Below are 18,770 nucleotides of genomic sequence, written 5' to 3'. Positions count from 1 at the left end.
CAAACGCAGTAAAGATTTTACTGACGCACGCTGTTGCAAGCGCCTCGCCTACCAGCCGACGGGGGAGAGCGTAAAATGGAGCACTTACGCTGATAATAGTGCCACAGGAGTTAAACGGAGCCGTGATAACGATCCAGTTCTCATCTTGCTGGTGCGCGCGGCACGTGGGGTCAATGAGGTGAACGTCTGTAACAGTGACCCCCGCACTAGCAAGTATACTGGACGGGAAGGTGTACTCGGCGGCCTGGGTCAGGCAAATGAACGATGCCATCTTTCTTGCTTCTAGAGCGAAAGAAAACAAGCGTTGAAATGATTTCGGTCAATTGTTTTTGTACTAATATTTCCTAAAGCCCATGAAAGAAGCAAGTGCAGGCAGGATGAGTCCTATTTTAACAGTGCGGAGGTTTTCCGCGTTGTTCTCCCGCTCGTCCGCAGTTTGTGCCGGTGTTTCACCCCTCCCCCCCCCCGTGTTCTCACGGCTCTTCCGCCAAAACTACGCTGGATGAGCAGGGGGAATACCTGTGGAAATTGAACTCATCAACCACAGCGTCAGCCGTGGCTCAGTGTGGTAGCACACTCACCTCTGAGTCTTGAAAGTTGTGGGTTCAAGTCCCACTCCAGGAACTTGAGCACAAAAATCCAGGACTGACACTCCAGTGCAGTGCTGAGGGAGTGCTGCACTGTTGAAGGTGCTGTCTTTCAGATGAGACATTAAATCAAGGCCCCCTCTGCCCTCATCAGTTGGACCTAAAAAATCCCACCGCACTATTTCGAAGAAAAGCAGGGGAGTTATCCCCTGGTGTTTAATATTTATCCCACAACCAAAATAACAAAAACAGATTATCTGGTCATTATCACATTGCTGTTTGTGAGAGCTTGCTGTGTGCAAATTGGCTGCCGCATTTCCCACATTACAACAGTGACTACATTTAGAAAGATAGGAGTAGGCCATTTGGCCCCTCGAGCCTGCTCCGCCATTCAATGCGATCATGGCTGATCATCCAAATTCAGTACCCTGTCCCTGCTTTCTCCCCATACCCCTTTAGCCTTAAGAAATATATCCAACTCCTTCTTGAATATATTTAATGAATTGGCCTCAACTGCCTTCTGTGGTAGAGAATTCCACAGGTTCACCACTCTCTGGGTGAAGAAATTCCTCCTCATCTCTGTCCTAAATGGCTTACCCCTTATCCTTAGACTGTGATCCCTGGTTCTTGACTCCCCCGCCATCAGGAACATCCTTCCTGCATCTAGTCTGTCTAGTCCTGTTAGAATTTTATGAGTTTCAAAGTACTTCATTGGCTGTAAAGCACTTTGAGCTGTCCGGTGGTAATGAACGGCGCTATATGAATGCAAGTCTTTCTTTCTTTCAGAAAGCACAGTACATCGGTGGCAAGGGGTTATATAATTCATTCCATTGGAGTAGAAGTAGGCCACCCGTTACACCCACCGTCCGGTATTCAGTTCCATTGCAGTCAATGGTATTGAGTATCAGGTAGGGCGCATAACTGGCGGCTCAGGTGATACCACCTGCTGTCCAAGATGAATTTCGTCTCTTTTGTAGTTATTAATCTCGGCTGCTTTGCATGAATACTCAAGTATGAAGAGAAGGGGTACTTACCAGGGCTATTCCTTTTGCCACCCATCGAGTATCCATAGGACTCTCCACGTGCAATCCCATAGATGTATATCCCAAATAGAGAGTCGGCGTGAAATATCACGTAACGGCCTGCAGTTTTTCCCAGGTAGATTCGTGTCGCAGTGAAGTCCCAGAATGTGGTGTTCTCTGAGGGGTAGGCGGACAGAGGCTTGCCATCTAGAATGATCTGTTTATAACTGGGCGTGGATGAAACGATTAGGATGTAATTGTGAAAGTTGGCTATGGTCACAAACACGTAGAAAACGCTGAAATAGGCCGACGGTATGATATTCACCAGGAAGGGGTCAAAGGTCAGGACCAGAGACGTGCTCCCCCCTGTCGACAGGTAGGTCACCATGACGGCCTTGGCCGAGTTCACGATCATCCCCCCGGTCACGGTGAGGTTAACGTGAGTCCCTTCCTGGAGCATGTAGTTGACGTTGCCCTCGTCTGTGTAAATGTTGACGGCTGTGTCGTCCTCGGCAGCCACGACACTGATGATGTCCAGCGTCTCCTTGTCCATCAAGGGGAAAATGGCAAACGAGTAGGACCACTTGTCCAGCGGGTACAGCTGCTCGGCGACGTGGTCGCAATCGGTGGAGGAGATTATAATGCACCGGTTGCCGCTGAACACGGCCACGGGTTTGGAGGACACGATCTTGGTGCCCGTCAAGTCGACTTCGCTCTGAAACTGAATGGCCTGGTTTGGCTCCATGATGAAGGAGAACTTCTGCCTGTCCAAGTACTCGGTCCCGTTGAACGCCAGCAAACCCACTACGGTTATGCTGATCTGGACATGTTCGTTGCCGTTGCCGATAGCGAACTGCCTGTGGTTGGATCGGATCCCGTTGTAAGTGACAACAAAGTATGTCGTCCCCAGGTTGACAACGGGCAAATTCAAAAAGGCATCCTGGGTATTGTACCGCGTGTTGAGCACAACAACTGAAACGTCCTCGTCCGCAGTGATGGTTATCACTTTTCTGGAAATCTCGTTACCTTTCAGCATGTAGGAGGACTCCAGGTTTATGACAGCACTGCTGCTGGCTCCGATGATTTGGGACCGATGGAAAGGCGGATTGGCAATGGAGACATTCACGTTGGCAGCTCTCTCATAAGTAATAATATTCAAGGCGAGGATCGCAGTGTTGGAATGATTTTCCAGAAAAATGGCAATGAATCTTCTTCCAGATATAATCAACCCAGAAGAACCTGCTAAATAGTATTAAACAAGTTATCCACTTTGGTCGGGAAAAATGGAAAAGCAGAGCATTTTTTAAATGGTAGGAAATTGGGAAATGTTGGTGTTCAGAGGGACCTGGGTGTCCTTGTACACGAATCACTGAAAGTTAACATGCAGGTACAGCAAGCAATTAGGAAAGCAAAAGGAACGTTGGCCTTTATTGCAAGAGGATCTGAGACTTCTTTCTGCAATTATATAGGGCCCTGGTGAGACCACACCTGGAGTACTGTGTACAGTTTTGGCCTCCTTACCTAAGGAAGGATATACTTGCCATAGAGGGAGTGCAACAAAGGTTCACCAGACTGTTTCCTGGGATGGGGGGATTGTTCTATGAGGAGAGATTGAGTGGACTAGGCCTATATTCTCTAGAGTTTAGAAGAATGGGAGGTGATTTCATTGAAACATACAAAATTCTTACAAGGCTTGACAGGGTAGATGCGGGGAGGATGTTTCCCCTGGCTGGGGAGTCTAGAACCAGGGGTCACAGTCTCAGAATAAGGGGTTGGCCATTTAGGACTGAGATTAGGAGAAATTTCTTCACTCAGAGGGTGGTGAATCTTTGGAATTCTCTACCCCAGAGGGCTGTGGAGGCTCAGTCACTTGGTATATTCAAGACTGAGATCAATAGATTTATGAATTTTAAGGGATATGGGGATAGTGCAGGGAAGTGGAGATGAGGTAGAAGATCAGCCATGATCTTATTGAATGGCACAGCAGGCTTGAGGGGCCGAATGGCCGACTCCTGCTCCTATTTCTTATGTTCTTATGATCTTAAGCATCGAAAACTATTGTTTGTGAGAGGTTTTTGTGAACGGGTTCACCAGATCTTGACTCTGTGCCCCGGCGTAAAACGAGGGATAGCCATTTAGGGGTAAGCCATTTAGGACTGACATGAGGAGGAATTTCTTCACGCAGAGAGTGGTGAACCTGTGGAATTCTCTACCACACAGGGCAATTGAGGCCAATTCATTAAATATATTCAAGAAGGAGTTAGATATATTTCTTAAAGCTAAAGGGATCAAGGGATATGGGGAGAAAGCAGGGACAGGGTACTGAATTTGGATGATCAGCCATGATCTCATTGAATGGCGGAGCAGGCTCGAGGGGCCGAATGGCCTACTCCTGCTCCTATCTTCTATGTTTCTATGAGCTGCTTGGGTTATAAACCTGGGCTATGAACTGCGTGTGAGGCACACTGGATGCAAACGTGAGACAGTCGCATAAAGTCAGTTCGGAGATCGCTCCATTTATACCTCCTCGGGCACAAAAAACGGCAAAGGACTGGGGGTAGTTTTAACCTAACTCACGTGGGAGGGAAACCGACGGGATGGGGCGGAACGCCAGTTTTACACCCCGCCCAGTATTGCTCTCCACTAACTGGAGAGTAAAATTGGGCCGGGTGCAATGTTCCCTCTAATTTTTGTTTTCGTGCGTGCTCCCGTTAAATTTGATGGGCAGTATCTTTTCCAAAGGCAACAGCTGGTGAGCGGCCTGCATGGGGCCTCCCGATTGATATGTGGTCACGCGCCCGTGCACCTCAGGGGGAACGTTGCCGGGGCGTGAAACCAGCGTCGTACCCAATCCTGTCAGTTTCCCAATGGGCAGGTTGCTTTAAAATTGCCCCATTAGTCTGTCGATTCTCCCCCACCCAGGGACACCTACCTTGCCCTAACGGACATCGAAGTTGATGAGTCATATTCTGCGGAGAGATATGAATAAATAATTTTTCCTGTTACACTGAATATTGATCAGGCAAATCCCCCAAATGCTCCTCGCATGCGCCACAAATGCTTTGTACGTAAGAAGTGTACCCATGACACTTCACACGGTCGAATGGCCTCCCAAGTCTCTGGGTCTCAGTGTTCCACGGGCTGAATGGAAAGCCGACCAGAAAAGATACAGTATTCGTGCTCCTAACACTTCTGGCACCTTTGTACAAGATTATGACAGGTTTGGATAGGCTAGATGAGGAAAGGCTGTTCCTACTAGTTGACAGTACAAGGACTAGGGAACACAGATTTAAGGTTTTGGGTAAGAGATCAGGGGGGACGTGAGGAAAAACTTTTTTACGCAGCGAGTGGATGATGACCTGGAATTCGCTGCCGACGGAGGTGGTGGAAGCGGAGACACTCAATGTTTTCAAGGGGAGACTGAATAGGCACTTGAGGGAAATAAACTTGCAGGGCTACAGGGATAGAGCGGAGAAATGGAACTGAGTGGATTGCTCGACAGAGAGCCGGCATGGACTCGATGGCTGAATGGCCTCCTTCTGTGCTGTATGACTCTATGGCCTAGAAATTCAGTAAGGCGCTGCAAGCTTTGCGCACAGTTACCGCCTAAAGAGGGCTTCTGCGCCAGTATAGGAGGTTGCGCTGATATTGAGATCGGCGGTAATGGCGGCGGTAGCCGGTAGCGCTGCGCCGGCACCGATGACGTCATCGGTGTGCGCAGTGCCCCGTTTCCGCCCCGATGCCAGCCCGACCCCCATATTCAGTTGCCGCCGCCTCCTCCGTGGCGGCCGCTACTAACATCCGGAGACCAGGGCCTTACTGCAGCCTTAGTGGGGCGCATAAAGGTGGAGGTGCGGCCGGCCGCTTTTTCGGCGGCCGCCTGCCCGCACCTCCTTCCCCGGCCTCCTCCACCCCCCCCCGCGGCATTGCCGGCTGCTTTCCGCGAGCCCGGCACTTCTCCGTGGTGCCGGGCTCATTTGCCGGCACAATCCAGCGGCGATCTCCCCGTTGCAGGCACCTCCACCTTAAGAGAAGGAGGAGGCCTGCAGTACCGCAGCCTGCCGCACCGCATCGGGTGGCGCAGCGGCACTTAGAGCGCTGATATTCAGTGTCAGCGCCCCAAGCGGGGGCGGGCACACCCTGGAATAGTGCCCGGTTCCGACTTGGGGCGCAAAAAGTGAATGTTTGATGGTCGCACATGGCTCCGTGCCCAGTGCTAACTTTTGGCCGTTAGCCAGCTGGCGGGTCCATAGTGAATTTCTAGGCCTATGACTTTATTGTGTCCCGTGCAACTCACATTATGAGCATTGGCTGCCTGGCATCTCATCTTCAGGCAAAAGGTTTCTGACAACGATGGCTGAGCTTTGTACATGGATTTCATAGGAACATAGGAACAGGAGTCGGCCATTCATCCCCTGGAGTCTGTTCCAACACTCAGTTAGATCACGCCTGATCTGTACCTCAACTCCATTTGCCCGCCTTTGATCCATCTCCTTTAACATCCTTACCCAACAAAAAACTATCGATCTTAGTCTTGAGAGTTTCAATTGACCCCCGGCCTTAACAGCCTTTTGGGGGAGAGAGTTCCAGATTTCCGCTACCCTTTGTGTGAAGAAGTGCTTTCTGACATCACCCCTTAATGGCCTGGCTCTAAATTTAATCTATGCCCTCTTGTTCTAGAGTCCCCCCATCAGAGGAAATAGTTTCTCTCTATCTACCCCATCGAATCCCTTAATCACTTTAAACAATTCGATCACCCCTCTACCTTCTTACCACAAGGGAATACAAGCCTACTTTATTCAACCTGTCCTCACAATTGAATCCTTTAAGCCCCAGCATCATCCTGGTGAATCTGTGCTGTAACCAGCCCAAGGCTAGTATATCCTTCCTGAGGTAATGGTGCCCAAAACTGAACTCAGTACCTTAGATGGGGTCTGACCAAGGCTCTGTACACCTGAAGCATCACTTCTTCCACTTTTGTATTTCACCCCCCTTAAGATAAAGGCCAACAATTTTTTGAGGAGGTAACAAGGAGGGTAGATGAAGGTAGTGTGTTTGATGTAGTGTATATGGACATTAGCAAGGCTTTTGATAAGGTTCCACATGGCAGACTGGTCACAAGGTTAAAAGCCCATGGGATCCAGGGCAAAGTGTCAAGTTGGATTCAAAACTGGCTCGGAGGCAGGAAGCAGAGGGTAATGGTTGATGGGTGTTTTTGTGACTGGAAGGCTGTTTCCAGTGGGGTTCCGCAGGGCTCAGTACTAGGTCCCTTGCTTTTTGTGGTATATATCAATGATCTAGACTTGAATATAGGGGGTATGATTAAGAAGTTTGCAGATGATACTAAAATCGGCTGTGTGGTTGATACTGAAGAAGGAAGCTGTAGACGGCAGGGAGATATCAATAAATTGGTCAGGTGGGCAGAGCAGTGGCAAATGGAATTCAATCCGGAGAAGTGTGAGGTAATGCATTTGGGGAAGGCTAACAAGGAAAGGGAATACACATTAAATGGTAGGACAGTGAGTAGTGCAGAGGAACAAAGGGACCTTGGAGTGCATGTCCACACATCCCTGAAGGTAGCAGGCCAGGTAGATAAGGTGGTTAAGAAGGCATACGGAATGCTTGCCTTTATTAGCCATGGCATAGAATACAAGAGCAGGGACCTCAGCTAGAGTACTGCGTGCAGTTCTGGTCACCACATTACAGGAAAGATGTGATTGCACTAGAGAGGGTACAGAGGAGATTTACAAGGATGTTGCTGGGAGTAGAGAATCTTAACTACGAGGAAAGACTGGATAGGCTGGGTCTGTTTTCCTTGGAACAGAGGAGGCTGAGGGGAGACCTTATTGAGGTGTATAAAGTTATGAGGGGCACAGATAAAGTGGATAGAAAGGACTTATTTCCCTTAGCAGAGGGGTCAAAACCAGGGGGGCACAGATTTAAAGTAATTGGGGGAAGGTTTAGAGGGGATTTGAGGGGAAATTTCTTCACCCAGAGGGTTGTGGGGGTCTGGAACTCACTGCCTGAAAGGGTGGTAGAGGCAGGAACCCTAACCACATTTAAAAAGTACTTGGATATGCACTTGGGATACTCTAACCTGCAGGGCTACGGACCAAGAGCTGGGGAGTGGGATTAGGCTGGATAGCTCTTTGTTGGCCGGCGCGGACATGATGGGCCGAAATGGCCTCCTTCCGTGCTGTTACTTTCTATGATTCTATGATTCCATTAGCTTTTTTGAATACTTTTTGTAGCCATGCACTAGCCTTTGGTGATCTGTGCACGTGGACACCCAAATCCCTTTGTTCCTCCACGGTTTCTAGTCTCTCACATTGAGAAAATATGTTGATTTGCCTTTTTGGATCCAAAGTGTACTGCCTCACACGTTACCGAATTGAACTCCACATGTCCCTTTGTAACTACCTGCTTCCCATCTGCACAACTGACTGTGCTTCCTAACTGCTGTCATCTGAAAACTTGGCTATGCGACTCTGGATTCCTTAATCCAAGTCATTTAGATGTAGGGTGAAAAGTTGAGGTCCCAGTACAGATCCTTGGGGAACACCATTCCGCCTGTTAGAGAATGTTCCTTTAATCCCTACTCTCTCTCTCCTACCTCTCAAGCAGTTTCCGACTTATCGTAGAATGATAGAATCATAGAAATTTACAGCACAGAAGGAGGCCATTCGGCCCATCTTGTCTGTGCCGGCTGACAAAGAGCTATCCACCCTAATCCCATTTTCTAGCACTTGGTTCGTAGCCCTGTAGGTTACGGCACTTCAAGTGCATATCCAAGTACTTTTTAAATGTGATGAGGGTCTCTGCCTCTCCCACCCTTTCAGGCAGTGAGTTCCAGACCCCCACTACCCTCTGGCTGAAAAAATGTCTTCTCAAATCCCCTCTAAACCGCCGAACAATTACTTTAAATCTATGCCCCCTGGTTATTAACCCTTCTGCTAAGGGAAATAGGTCCTTCCTATCCACTCTATCTAGACCCCTCATAATTTTAAACACCTCAATTAGGTCTCCCCTCAGCCTCCTCGGTTCCAAAGAAAACAACCCCAGCCTATCCAATCTATCCTCATAGCTAAAATTCCCCAGCCCAGGCAACATCCTTGTAAATCTCTTCTGCACCCTCTCTAGTGCAATCTCATCCTTCCTGTAATGTGGTGACTAGAACTGCACGCAGTACTCTAGCTGCGGCCGAAATAGTGTTTTATACAGTTCTAGCTAACCTCCCTGCTCTTGTATTCTATGCCTTGGCTAATAAAAGCAAGTATCCCGTATACCTTCTTAACCACCTTATCTACCTGTCCTGCCAGAAAAAGCAGTAAACCTGAGGATTGGGAGCAGTTTAGGATTCAACAAAGGAGGACAAAGGGATTAATTAAGAGGGGGAAAATAGAGTATGAGAGTAAGCTTGCAGGGAACATAAAAACTGATTGAAAAGTTTTTATAGGTATGTGAAGAGAAAAGGATTGGTGAAGTCAAGCGTAGGTCCCTTGTAGTCAGAATCGGGGGAATTTATAATGGGGAACAAAGAAATGGTGGACCAATTAAATACATATTTTGGTTCTGTCTTCACAAAGGAGGACACAAATAACCTCCCAGAGATGTCGGGGAACATAGGGTCTAATGAAAGGGAGGAACTGAAAGAAATCAGTATTTGTAGGGAAATGGTGTTAGGGAAATTGATGGGATTGAAGGCTGATAAATCCCCAGGGCCTGATAATCTACATCCTAGGGTACTTAAGGAAGTGGCCACAGAAATAGTAGATGCATTGCTGATCATCTTCCAACATTCGATGGAATCTGGAACAGTACCCATGGATTGGAGGGTAGCTAATGTTACCCCACTATTCAAAAAAAGGTGGTAGAGAGAAAACGGGGAATTACAGACTGGTAAGCCTGACATCGGTAGTGGGGAAAATGCTAGAGTCCAGTATAAAAGATGTAATAGCAGAGCACTTGGAAAATAGTGACAGGATCGGACAAAGTCAACATGGATTTACAAAAGGTAAATTGTGCTTGACTAATCTACTGGAATTTTTTGAGGATGTAACTGGTAAAATAGATGTGGTGTATTTGGACTTTCAAAAGGCTTTCGATAAGGTCCCACATAAGAGATTAGCATGTAAAGTTAAGGCACATGGGATTGGGAGCAAGGTATTGACTTGGATAGAGAACTGGTTGGCAGACAGAAAGCAAAGAGTTGGAATAAATGGGTCTTTTTCCAAGTGGCAGGCAGTGACTAGTGGGGTACCGCAGGGATCGGTCCTTGGACACCAGCTATTCACAATATATATTAATGATCTAGACGAAGGAACGAGATGTAATATCTCCAAGTTTGCAGACGACACAAAGCTGGGTGGGCGTGTGTGCTGTGAGGAGGATGCCAAGAAACTTCAGGATGATTTGGACAGGTTTGGTAATTGGGCAGAAGCATGGCAGATGCAATATAACATGGATAAATGCGAGGTTATCCACTTTGGTGTCAAAAACAGGAAGGCAGATTATTATCTGAATGGCAATAGATTGGGAGATGGGGAAGTGCAACAAGACCTGGGTGTCCTTGTGCACCAGTCGCTGAAGGTAAGCATGCAGGTGCAGCAGGTGGTTAAGAAGGCAAATGGTATGTTGGCCTTCGTAGCGAGAGGGTTTGAGTACAGGAACAAGGATGTCTTGCTGCAGTTGTACAGGGCCTTGGTGAGACCACATCTTGAGTATTGTGTGCAGTCCTGGTCACCTAATCTGAGGAAGGATGTTCTTGCCATGGAGGGAGTGCAGCGAAGATTCACCAGGCTGATACCTGGGATGGCAGGAATGACGTATGAGGAGAGATTGGGTCGATTGGGCTTATACTCATTGGAATTTAGAAGAATGAGAGGGGATCTCATTGAAACTTATAAAATTCTGACAGGGCTGGACAGACTAGATGCAGGAAGGATGTTCCCGATGGTCGGGAAGTCCAGAACCAGGGGTCACAGTCTAAGGATAAGGGGTAAGCCATTTAGGACAGAAATGAGGAGGAATTTCTTCACCCAGAGAGTGGTGAACCTGTGGAATTCTCTACCACAGAAGGCGGTGGAGGCCAATTCATTAAATATATTCAAGAAGGAGTTGGATATATTTCTTAAGGCTAAAGAGATCAAGGGATATGGGGAGAAAGCAGGGACAGGGTACTGAATTTGGATGATCAGCCATGATGTCACTGAATGGCGGAGCAGGCTCGAGGGGCCGAATGGCCTGCTCCTGCTCCTATCTTCTATGTTTCTATGTCCTGCTACCTTCAGGGATCTGTGGACATGCAATCCAAGGTCCCTCTGATCTTCTGCACTTCTCAGTGTCCTACCATTTATAGTGTATTCCCTTGCCTTGTTAGCCCTCCCCAAATGTATTACCGCACACTTCTCCAGATTGAATTCCATTTGCCACTGCTCTGCCCACCTGACCAGTCCATTGATATCTTTCTGCAGTCTCCAGCTTTCTTGTTCATTATCAACCACACGGCCAATTTATGTAACATCTGCAAATATCTTAATCATACTTCCTACATTCAAGTCCAAATCATTGATATATACCACAAAGAGCAGAGGACCCAGTACTGAGTCCTGCGGAACCGCAGTGGAAACAGCTTTCCAGTCACAAAAACACCCTTTGACCATTACCCTTTATTGCCTGCCTCCGAGCCAATTATGTCACAGGGTTACCTCCAATTCCATGTCTTTTCATTGTTGCTAATAATCTACTGTGTGGAACCTTTTCAAAGCCTTTTGAAAGTCCAGATAAAGAACATCCATAGACTTCATGCTAGTACCCTCCTCAAAAGAATCAATTAGATTAGTCATGATCCACCTTTCACAAGTCCATGCTGACTCTCGCAGATCAACCCATGCTTGCCCAAGTGCTCAATCACTCTGCCCCTGATGATAGATTCCAGTAACTTCCCCATAACTAATGTTAAACTATGTTAGTCTGTAATTTTCTGGTTTTTCTCTCCCTCCCTTGTTACATGAAGGATTTGAATTTTCAGTTTTACAACCCGAGGACACAACCAGAAAAATTGTAAAAAAAAGAGTAGGGATAATGGGGGACTTCAATTATCCGAATATAGATTGGGGAAACAAATTGGAAAGGGCAAGGAAAGGGAGGAATTCCTGAACAGGAGAACTTTTTTGATCAATATGTTTCCAGCCTCAATGAGGAAGGAAGCAGTGGTGGATCTAGTTCTGGGGAATGAAATGGGGCAAGTGGAGCATGTTTCAGTGAGGGAGCATTTGGGAAATAGTGATCACAATATCATTAGGTATAGAGTAGTTATGGAAAGCGATAAGCAACAATCAAAGGTGGAAGAGGGCTAATTTCAGTGAGTTCAAAAGGGGATCTGACCCAAGCAGATTGGAAACAAAGATTGGCAGGCAAAAAGTAAATGAACAGTGGGAGGCCTTCAAGGTGGAAATAGTTCGGGCACAGACTAAACACACTCCCATGAGAGGGAAAGGAATGGCAGCTAAAGCCAAGCTCCCTAAATGATTAAGGAAATTGAGATTAAAATGAAACAGAAAAATAAGGCTTACGATAAATATCAGCTTCATAATAAGGCAGAGAATCAAACAGAATACAGAACGTGCAGATAACTGAAAAAGCAAATAAGAGAGGCAAAGAGAGTGTATGAGAACACTAAAGTATTTTACAAACTTATAAAGAGTAAAAGGACAGTCAAAGGAAGAGTAGGGCCAATTAGGGATCAAAAAGAAAATCTTCTTGTGAAGGCAGAGGGCATGGTTGAGTTACTGAAAGAATACAGTCTTCACAAGGATGCTGCCAATGTCACAGTAAAGGAGAATGGGGAGAGAAATTATATAGGATAAAAATTAGATAAAAAATAAGGTACTTAAAAGTTTGGCCGTGCTCAAATTGAAAAGTTACCCGGACCGGATGGGATGCATCCTAGGTTGCTGAGGGAAGTATGGGTGGAAATAATGGAGACTCTGCCCACAATCTTTCAATCTTCCTTGAATTTGGGAGGGGTGCCAGAGGACTGGATTGTTGCAAATGTTACACCCCTGTTCAAAAAAGGGGCAAGAGATAAATCCAGTAACTACAGCCTAACGTCGGTGGTGGGGAAACTGTTAGAGACAATAATCAAAGACAAAATTAATTGTCACTTAGAAAAACATGGGTGAATAAATGACAGCCAGCACAGATTTGTTAAAGGCAAATCATGTTTGACTAAGTTGATTGAGTTCTTTGATAAAGTTTAACTACACCTTAGGAAGGATAAATTGGCCTTGGAGGGAGTGCAGCGCAGATTTACCAGAATGATTCCTGGACTCCAAGGGTTGAATTACGAGGAGAGATTACACAAACTAGGGTAGTATTCCCTGGAATTTAGAAGATTAAGGGGTAATCTGATCGAAGTTTTCAAGATATTAAGGGGAACGGATAAGATAGATAAAGAGAAATTATTTCTGCTGGTTGAAGATTCTAAGACTAGGGGTCACAGCATAAATATTAGAGACAGACTTTTCAGGAGTGAAATTAGGAAACACTTCTACACACAAAGGGCGATAGAAGTTTGGAACTCTCTTCCGCAAATGGCAATTGATGCAAGATCAAGTGTTAATTTTAAATCTGAGATTGATAGATTTCTGTTAACTAAAGGTATTAAGGGATATGGGGCAAAGGCGGGTTTATGGAGTTAGGTCACAGATCTCATTGAATAGCGAAACAAGCTCCAGGGGCTAAATGGCCTACTCCTGTTACTATGTTCCTAATTAACGGAGAGGGTTGTTGAGGGTAGTGTGGTTGATGTTGTGTATATGGACTTTCAAAAGGCATTTGATAAAGTACCACATAATAGACTTGTTAGCAAAATTGAAGCCCATAGGATTAAAGTGGCAGTGGCAGCAAGGATACGAAATTGGCTAAGAGACAGAAAGCAGAGTATAGTGGTGAACGATTGATAATCAGACTGGAGGGAAGTGTAGAGTGATGTCCCCCAGGGGTCGGTATTGGGACCACTGCTCTTTTTGATACGTATTAATGACCTGGACTTAGATATACAAGGCACAATTTCAAAGTTTTCAAGAAAGTCCACAAAACTTGGAAATGTAGTAAACAGTGAGAAGGACAGTCGCAGACTTCAGAGGGATATAGACAGACTGGTGAAATGGGCAGACAACAATAACGTGCATTTATCCAGCACCTTTAATGTAGTAAAACATCACAAAGCACTTCACAGGAACATTATCAGACAAAATCTGACACCGAGCCACATAATAATGAGATATATTTGGACAGCTGACCAATAGCTTGGTCAAAGAGATAGGTTTTAAAGTGTGTCTTAAAGGAGGAGAGGTAGAGAGGTTTATGGAGGGAATTCCAGTGCACAGCTGATGAAATTTAATGTAAGAAGTCACACAACACCAGGTTATAGTCCAACAGCTTTATTTGAAGTCACAAGCTTTCGGAGCGCTGCTCCTTCTTCAGGTGAAGAACCTGGTGTTGTGTGACTTCTTACATTTGTCCACCCCAGTCCAACTCCGGCATCTCCACACGATGAAATTTAAGGCAGAGAAGTTTGAAGTGATGCATTTTGGAAGGAAGAATGAGGAGAGGCACCACACTTTAGGAAGGATGTCAAGACCTTGGAGAAGGTGCAGGGGAGATTTACCAGAATAATGCCAGGGATGAGGGACTTCAATTATGTGGAGAGACTAGAGAAGCTGGGATTGTTTCCTTAGAGCAGAGTAGGTTAGGGGATTCTTAGGAGGGGTTTTGAATGAGTAGATAAGGAGAAATTGTTCCCACTGGTATATATAAGATAATTGGCAAGAGAACCAGAGAACCAGAAGAGGAGATTTTTTTTTATACAGCGAGTTGTTGTGATCTGGAATGCACTGCCTAAAAGGGACTGGTGGAAGCAGATTCAATCATAACTTTCAAAGGGGAATTGGATTTATACTTCAAAAGAAAAAAAATGCAGGGCAATGGCTAAAAGAGTGGGGCGTGTGGGACTAATTGGATAGTTCTTTCAAAGAGCCAGCACAGACGTAACATGCTAAATGGCCTCTATCTGTGCTATAAAGATTACACAATTATAGAATTTAGAGAGCTATGGAAAATTATGACTAGCGCATCTGCAATTTATTATTTTGTTTAATACTCTAGGGTGGAACCATCAGGTCTTGGATATTTGTCTATCTTAAGTCCCCTTATTTTCTTCATTGCCATTTTTACAATTATAGTAAATCCACTATGTTCCTTTCCATGATTTATTTTTAGGTCCCATTGCACCACTGATATTATGTGCTCATTCTCCTTTGTGAAAATGCATACAAAGTACTTATTTTATAAGTCTGTCATTTCCTTATTTTCCATTATAGTGTCACTTGCATCTGTCTTTAATGGACCCACATTCCCCTTTACCATTCTCATTTTCTAAATATATTTATACAAACTTTTCTGTTAGCTTTGATAGCCCTTGCAAGTTGTTTTCATAATCCATATTTTGGATTTATTATTATTTTCTTTGTACCCCTTTCTTGCTTTTTGTCGCTCTCCCAGTCGGCTGGATTTCCTCTTTTCCTTGCTGTTCTATAAACCATTTATTTTAGCCAGAAACTGTCTCCTACCTCATTTGTTGGCCATGGTTGCTTGACCAAACCAGGGGAGCCATTGCCTTCTAGGATTATATACTGGTTTTGTATCATGCCAATTACAGCTTTGAATACTTTCCACTGTTTGTCTGTAGGTTTACCCATTGACAGCTTGGCCCACTTTACTGTGGCCAATTGGCTCCTCATTTCTCAGAAGCTTGCCTTGCTTCCATTTAAAACTTTGGTTTGTGACTCTCCCTTCTCCCGCTCAAACCTAACATCATCAATAGGGGAATGGTAGCACAATGGTAATGTCACTAGGCTTACTAATCCAGAGGCTTGAATTAATGATCCAGTAGATGTAAGTTCAAATCTCCACCATGGCAGAATTTAAATTCAGTTAATTAAATAAATCTGAAATAAAAAGCTAGTAATGGTAACCATGAAACTATCATTTTGATCAGCCATGATCTCATTAAATGGCGGAGCAGGCTCAAGGGGCCGAATGGCCTACTCCTGCGCCTATCTTCTATGTTTCTATGTTAATTCAATCGGATTATGGTCACTATTTGCAAGACGATCGGTTATAGTCAGATTGTACTGATTTGTTACTCAATCACTAAGTCTGGTCTGACCGAGTTTCACCATCTAATGTCTCCACTTGCAGCTCCATTACTTGTCTAGAAAGAGCTGTGGTCCGTGATCAGTTCTGATATTTCGAAGAGGGGTAGTGGTGCGGAAAGCCTTTAGTACCCACTACAAAGAGACACTGCTTCCTACCGATTCCCGTTTGATTCTCCCAGAGGCAACAGTGAAGCACTTCAGATAATTCAGCTCAGTTTTGCAAAATTTATTGTGCAGCACTAATGACAGCTGAAACATCTCATTCTGTTCCCTCCTTGATGAGAAACACACATTATAGAGGTTGCCATGACCTGACTGGGATGTTCATTTAGTTATTACGTTAAGTGTGAGTTATCGGCCGAGGGGTTTAATAGCTTGAGGCTACATTAAAGATTAACAGATTGAAACCATTTTGAGTGCAAAGTACAGCGCTTGCGATGAATCTTGATTTTTTTCCCCCCTTGGAAACCATCAACTGCACTGGATAAGCTACCGAATGGACCAATGTTCCCTTTAAACAGGTCCCGCGCAGCCGGCTTGTAAATAGAAAAACCGCGCTTGCGCAGAATTTTGAGTGGCCCGAGCAGCGCGTTAAAGGGGCCACGCGGGCCAGAAAAAAAATAAAGCGAACATTGGGATGAGCCTCCCTCCCTGCCCCATCCGCAGGCAAACACAAACACTGGAAAATGAACATTTTCAGTCCACTCGCATCTCCTGCAGTCACTACTCAATGATTGGGGGGGGGGGTGCAATTTTAATTTTGGAGGATACTGTAAAATGGGCGATAGCAAATTAGCAACCTGTTACACGTTGCTTCTGATTTTCATTTACGTCAGTGGAAGGGACTACGGGGTAGGGCGCATAATAGAGGGTCAATTGTGTCAGCAGTGGCTCAGTGGGCAGCACACTCGCCTCTGAGTCAGAAGGTCATGGGTTTGAGTCCCACTCCAGGGACTTGAGCACATAAAGCTAGGCTGACACTCCAGTGCAGTGCTGAGGGAGCGCTGCACTGTCGGAGGTGCCGTCTTTTGGATGAGACGTTAAACTGAGGCCCCATCTCTGCTCTCAAGTGGACGTAAACGATCCCACGGCCACTATTTCGAAGAAGAGCAGGGGAGTTATCCCCGGTGTGCTGGACAATATTTATCCCTCAACCAACATAACAAAAACAGATTATCTGGTCATTTTCACATTGCTGTTTGTGGGAGCTTGCTGTGCACAAATTGGCTGCTGCGTTTCCCACATTACAACAGTGACTACACTCCAAAAGTACCTCATTGGCTGTAAGGCGCTTTGAGACATCCGGTGGTTGTGAAAGGCACTATATAAATGCAAGTCTTATTATTCATTCCAGATCGCCCATTTTGCACTGATTGCCAAAGTTAAAATGATCCCCCGAATGGGTTAATGAGGCGGCTGGGTCGATTTTAACCTAACCAGGAAACTGACAGGAACGGGTGGCAGGCTGGATTTACAGCACCGTCCAATTTCACTCTCCTTTGCTCAGCAATATCGGGCGGGGTGTAAAACCGGCCGGATTCCCGCCCGGCGGGTTAAATTAAAATGAACCCCCACCGCCCTTCCAAAAGCCATTGATTTCCAGGTCCCTGGAAAAATGTGTCAGGAAAAGGAAATACAAACATTAAAAAATCTACAGATGTCGTAGGGTGGGAAATAACACACAACTCATTCAACACATTTCAGTTTCAGTGAGCAATCGGTAAAATCAGAAATTCGGCGCGGCGCAAAGTTTCCAATTCTAACAAGGTCTTACCGGCAGCAAAGCCACTGACGGCAGAACAAGCACACCTTGAGCGGTTGAGTTCTGAAACACAAGCAGAGAGACACCAGGATTATCCGCACATCACCGGGCGACAAGATACATTTCAAGTGGATTGAGAGTGAAACTGTGCTCACCATTGCTGCCGATCATTGCGTAAAACAGCAGAATGTACAAACGGTTCATGTGTCCACGGGCGCCCATATCCAGCAGTGCCTCCGATCTTGTTGAGTATTCAGCCTCGACTTCTTCGACCGGGGCAAGCTTGGCAATATAGCGCAGAGAGCGTGCGATTTTAACAGGTTGGCAGGGGGTGGTGGGGAATTAAAACAAATAGCAACAGAAATTTAATTATTTGTCCAGCAGTAACATACTCTAATGACATGGTCACAGGGCGGGTCGTTTTAATCTAATTCGCCCAATCTAAGGCGTCGGATGTAACGCCAGGTTTACACTGCACCCGATATTCGGTGGGGTGTGAAACGAGCGGTCCCGTCAGTTTCCCAGCTGGTTAGTTTCAAATTGGCATCTTTTTTTGGGGGGGTAAAATCTCGACTGACAACTCCCCAGTGTTATTAGGAAAGGTGCAGCTTTTTTGGGTGAGGTGACACCTGGGATCTGCTTTTAATGTACTTACCCAAAATCCGAGTTCGCTTGCGGATTTACGCTTTAATTTACGCCGAGAAGTAACTATTGCGTGAAAAAAACAAAATAGTTTGACGTTATTAGAGGACTGGTGGAAATCGACCCGAAGCCAAATTTGTTAAAGCGCAAAAAAAACAACTTCGATTGCAGCTTCCGTTTTTTTTCAGCCCCACGCTCTGACTTGAGAACTTGCCCCCTTTTCTGTGTGACGCCCTGCCAGTGGAGAGTTGGAAAGCGATGAAAGCGCTTTGGGTTGTGTGTGGTTTTTTTTGGAGACCTAATTCAGTCCTTTTTGGGGTTTTTTTTGGTCAAACATTGACACACCAGCGTCACACCTTGTTCTCGTTAATGCGGGTAATGTTCCCAGGCCGGGGGAACGTCCTGAACCTGGCCAAGGCTGGAACCCGCAGCACCGGCTGTGTACACATTAAAAACACACACACATCACCCCCCGTGTGAAGTGCGATAACATCAAGGGAGCTGACGGCTTCGGCTGCTGAAGCGACACCTCCCC

The 18,770-nt window shown here is 45.8% G+C and overlaps 1 protein-coding gene across 1 annotated transcript in view; it reads right to left on the bottom strand.

Annotated features, from left to right (window-relative positions):
- Positions 1-17,815, bottom strand: part of LOC147095691 (uncharacterized) — a 41,295-nt gene extending 23,480 nt beyond the window's left edge. Inside the window, exons 1-5 of the mRNA XM_085973691.1 lie at positions 17,749-17,815; positions 17,606-17,656; positions 12,184-12,243; positions 1,622-2,854; positions 89-282 (exon numbers count right to left, since the gene is read on the bottom strand). Coding sequence (XP_085829817.1) covers positions 89-282; positions 1,622-2,854; positions 12,184-12,243; positions 17,606-17,656; positions 17,749-17,815 — 1,605 coding nt within the window. The remainder of the gene's footprint in view (positions 1-88; positions 283-1,621; positions 2,855-12,183; positions 12,244-17,605; positions 17,657-17,748) is intronic.
- Positions 17,816-18,770: the final 955 nt, after the last annotated feature.

This window comes from Somniosus microcephalus, unplaced genomic scaffold (assembly GCF_052327205.1).
Source record: "Somniosus microcephalus isolate GS21.2 unplaced genomic scaffold, FLI_Smic_1.0 unresolved_chr1, whole genome shotgun sequence".
Classification (NCBI taxonomy): Eukaryota; Metazoa; Chordata; class Chondrichthyes; order Squaliformes; family Somniosidae; genus Somniosus; species Somniosus microcephalus.
Note: the sequence above shows the minus strand (reverse complement) of the source record. Positions and strands in the feature narration are given on the sequence as shown.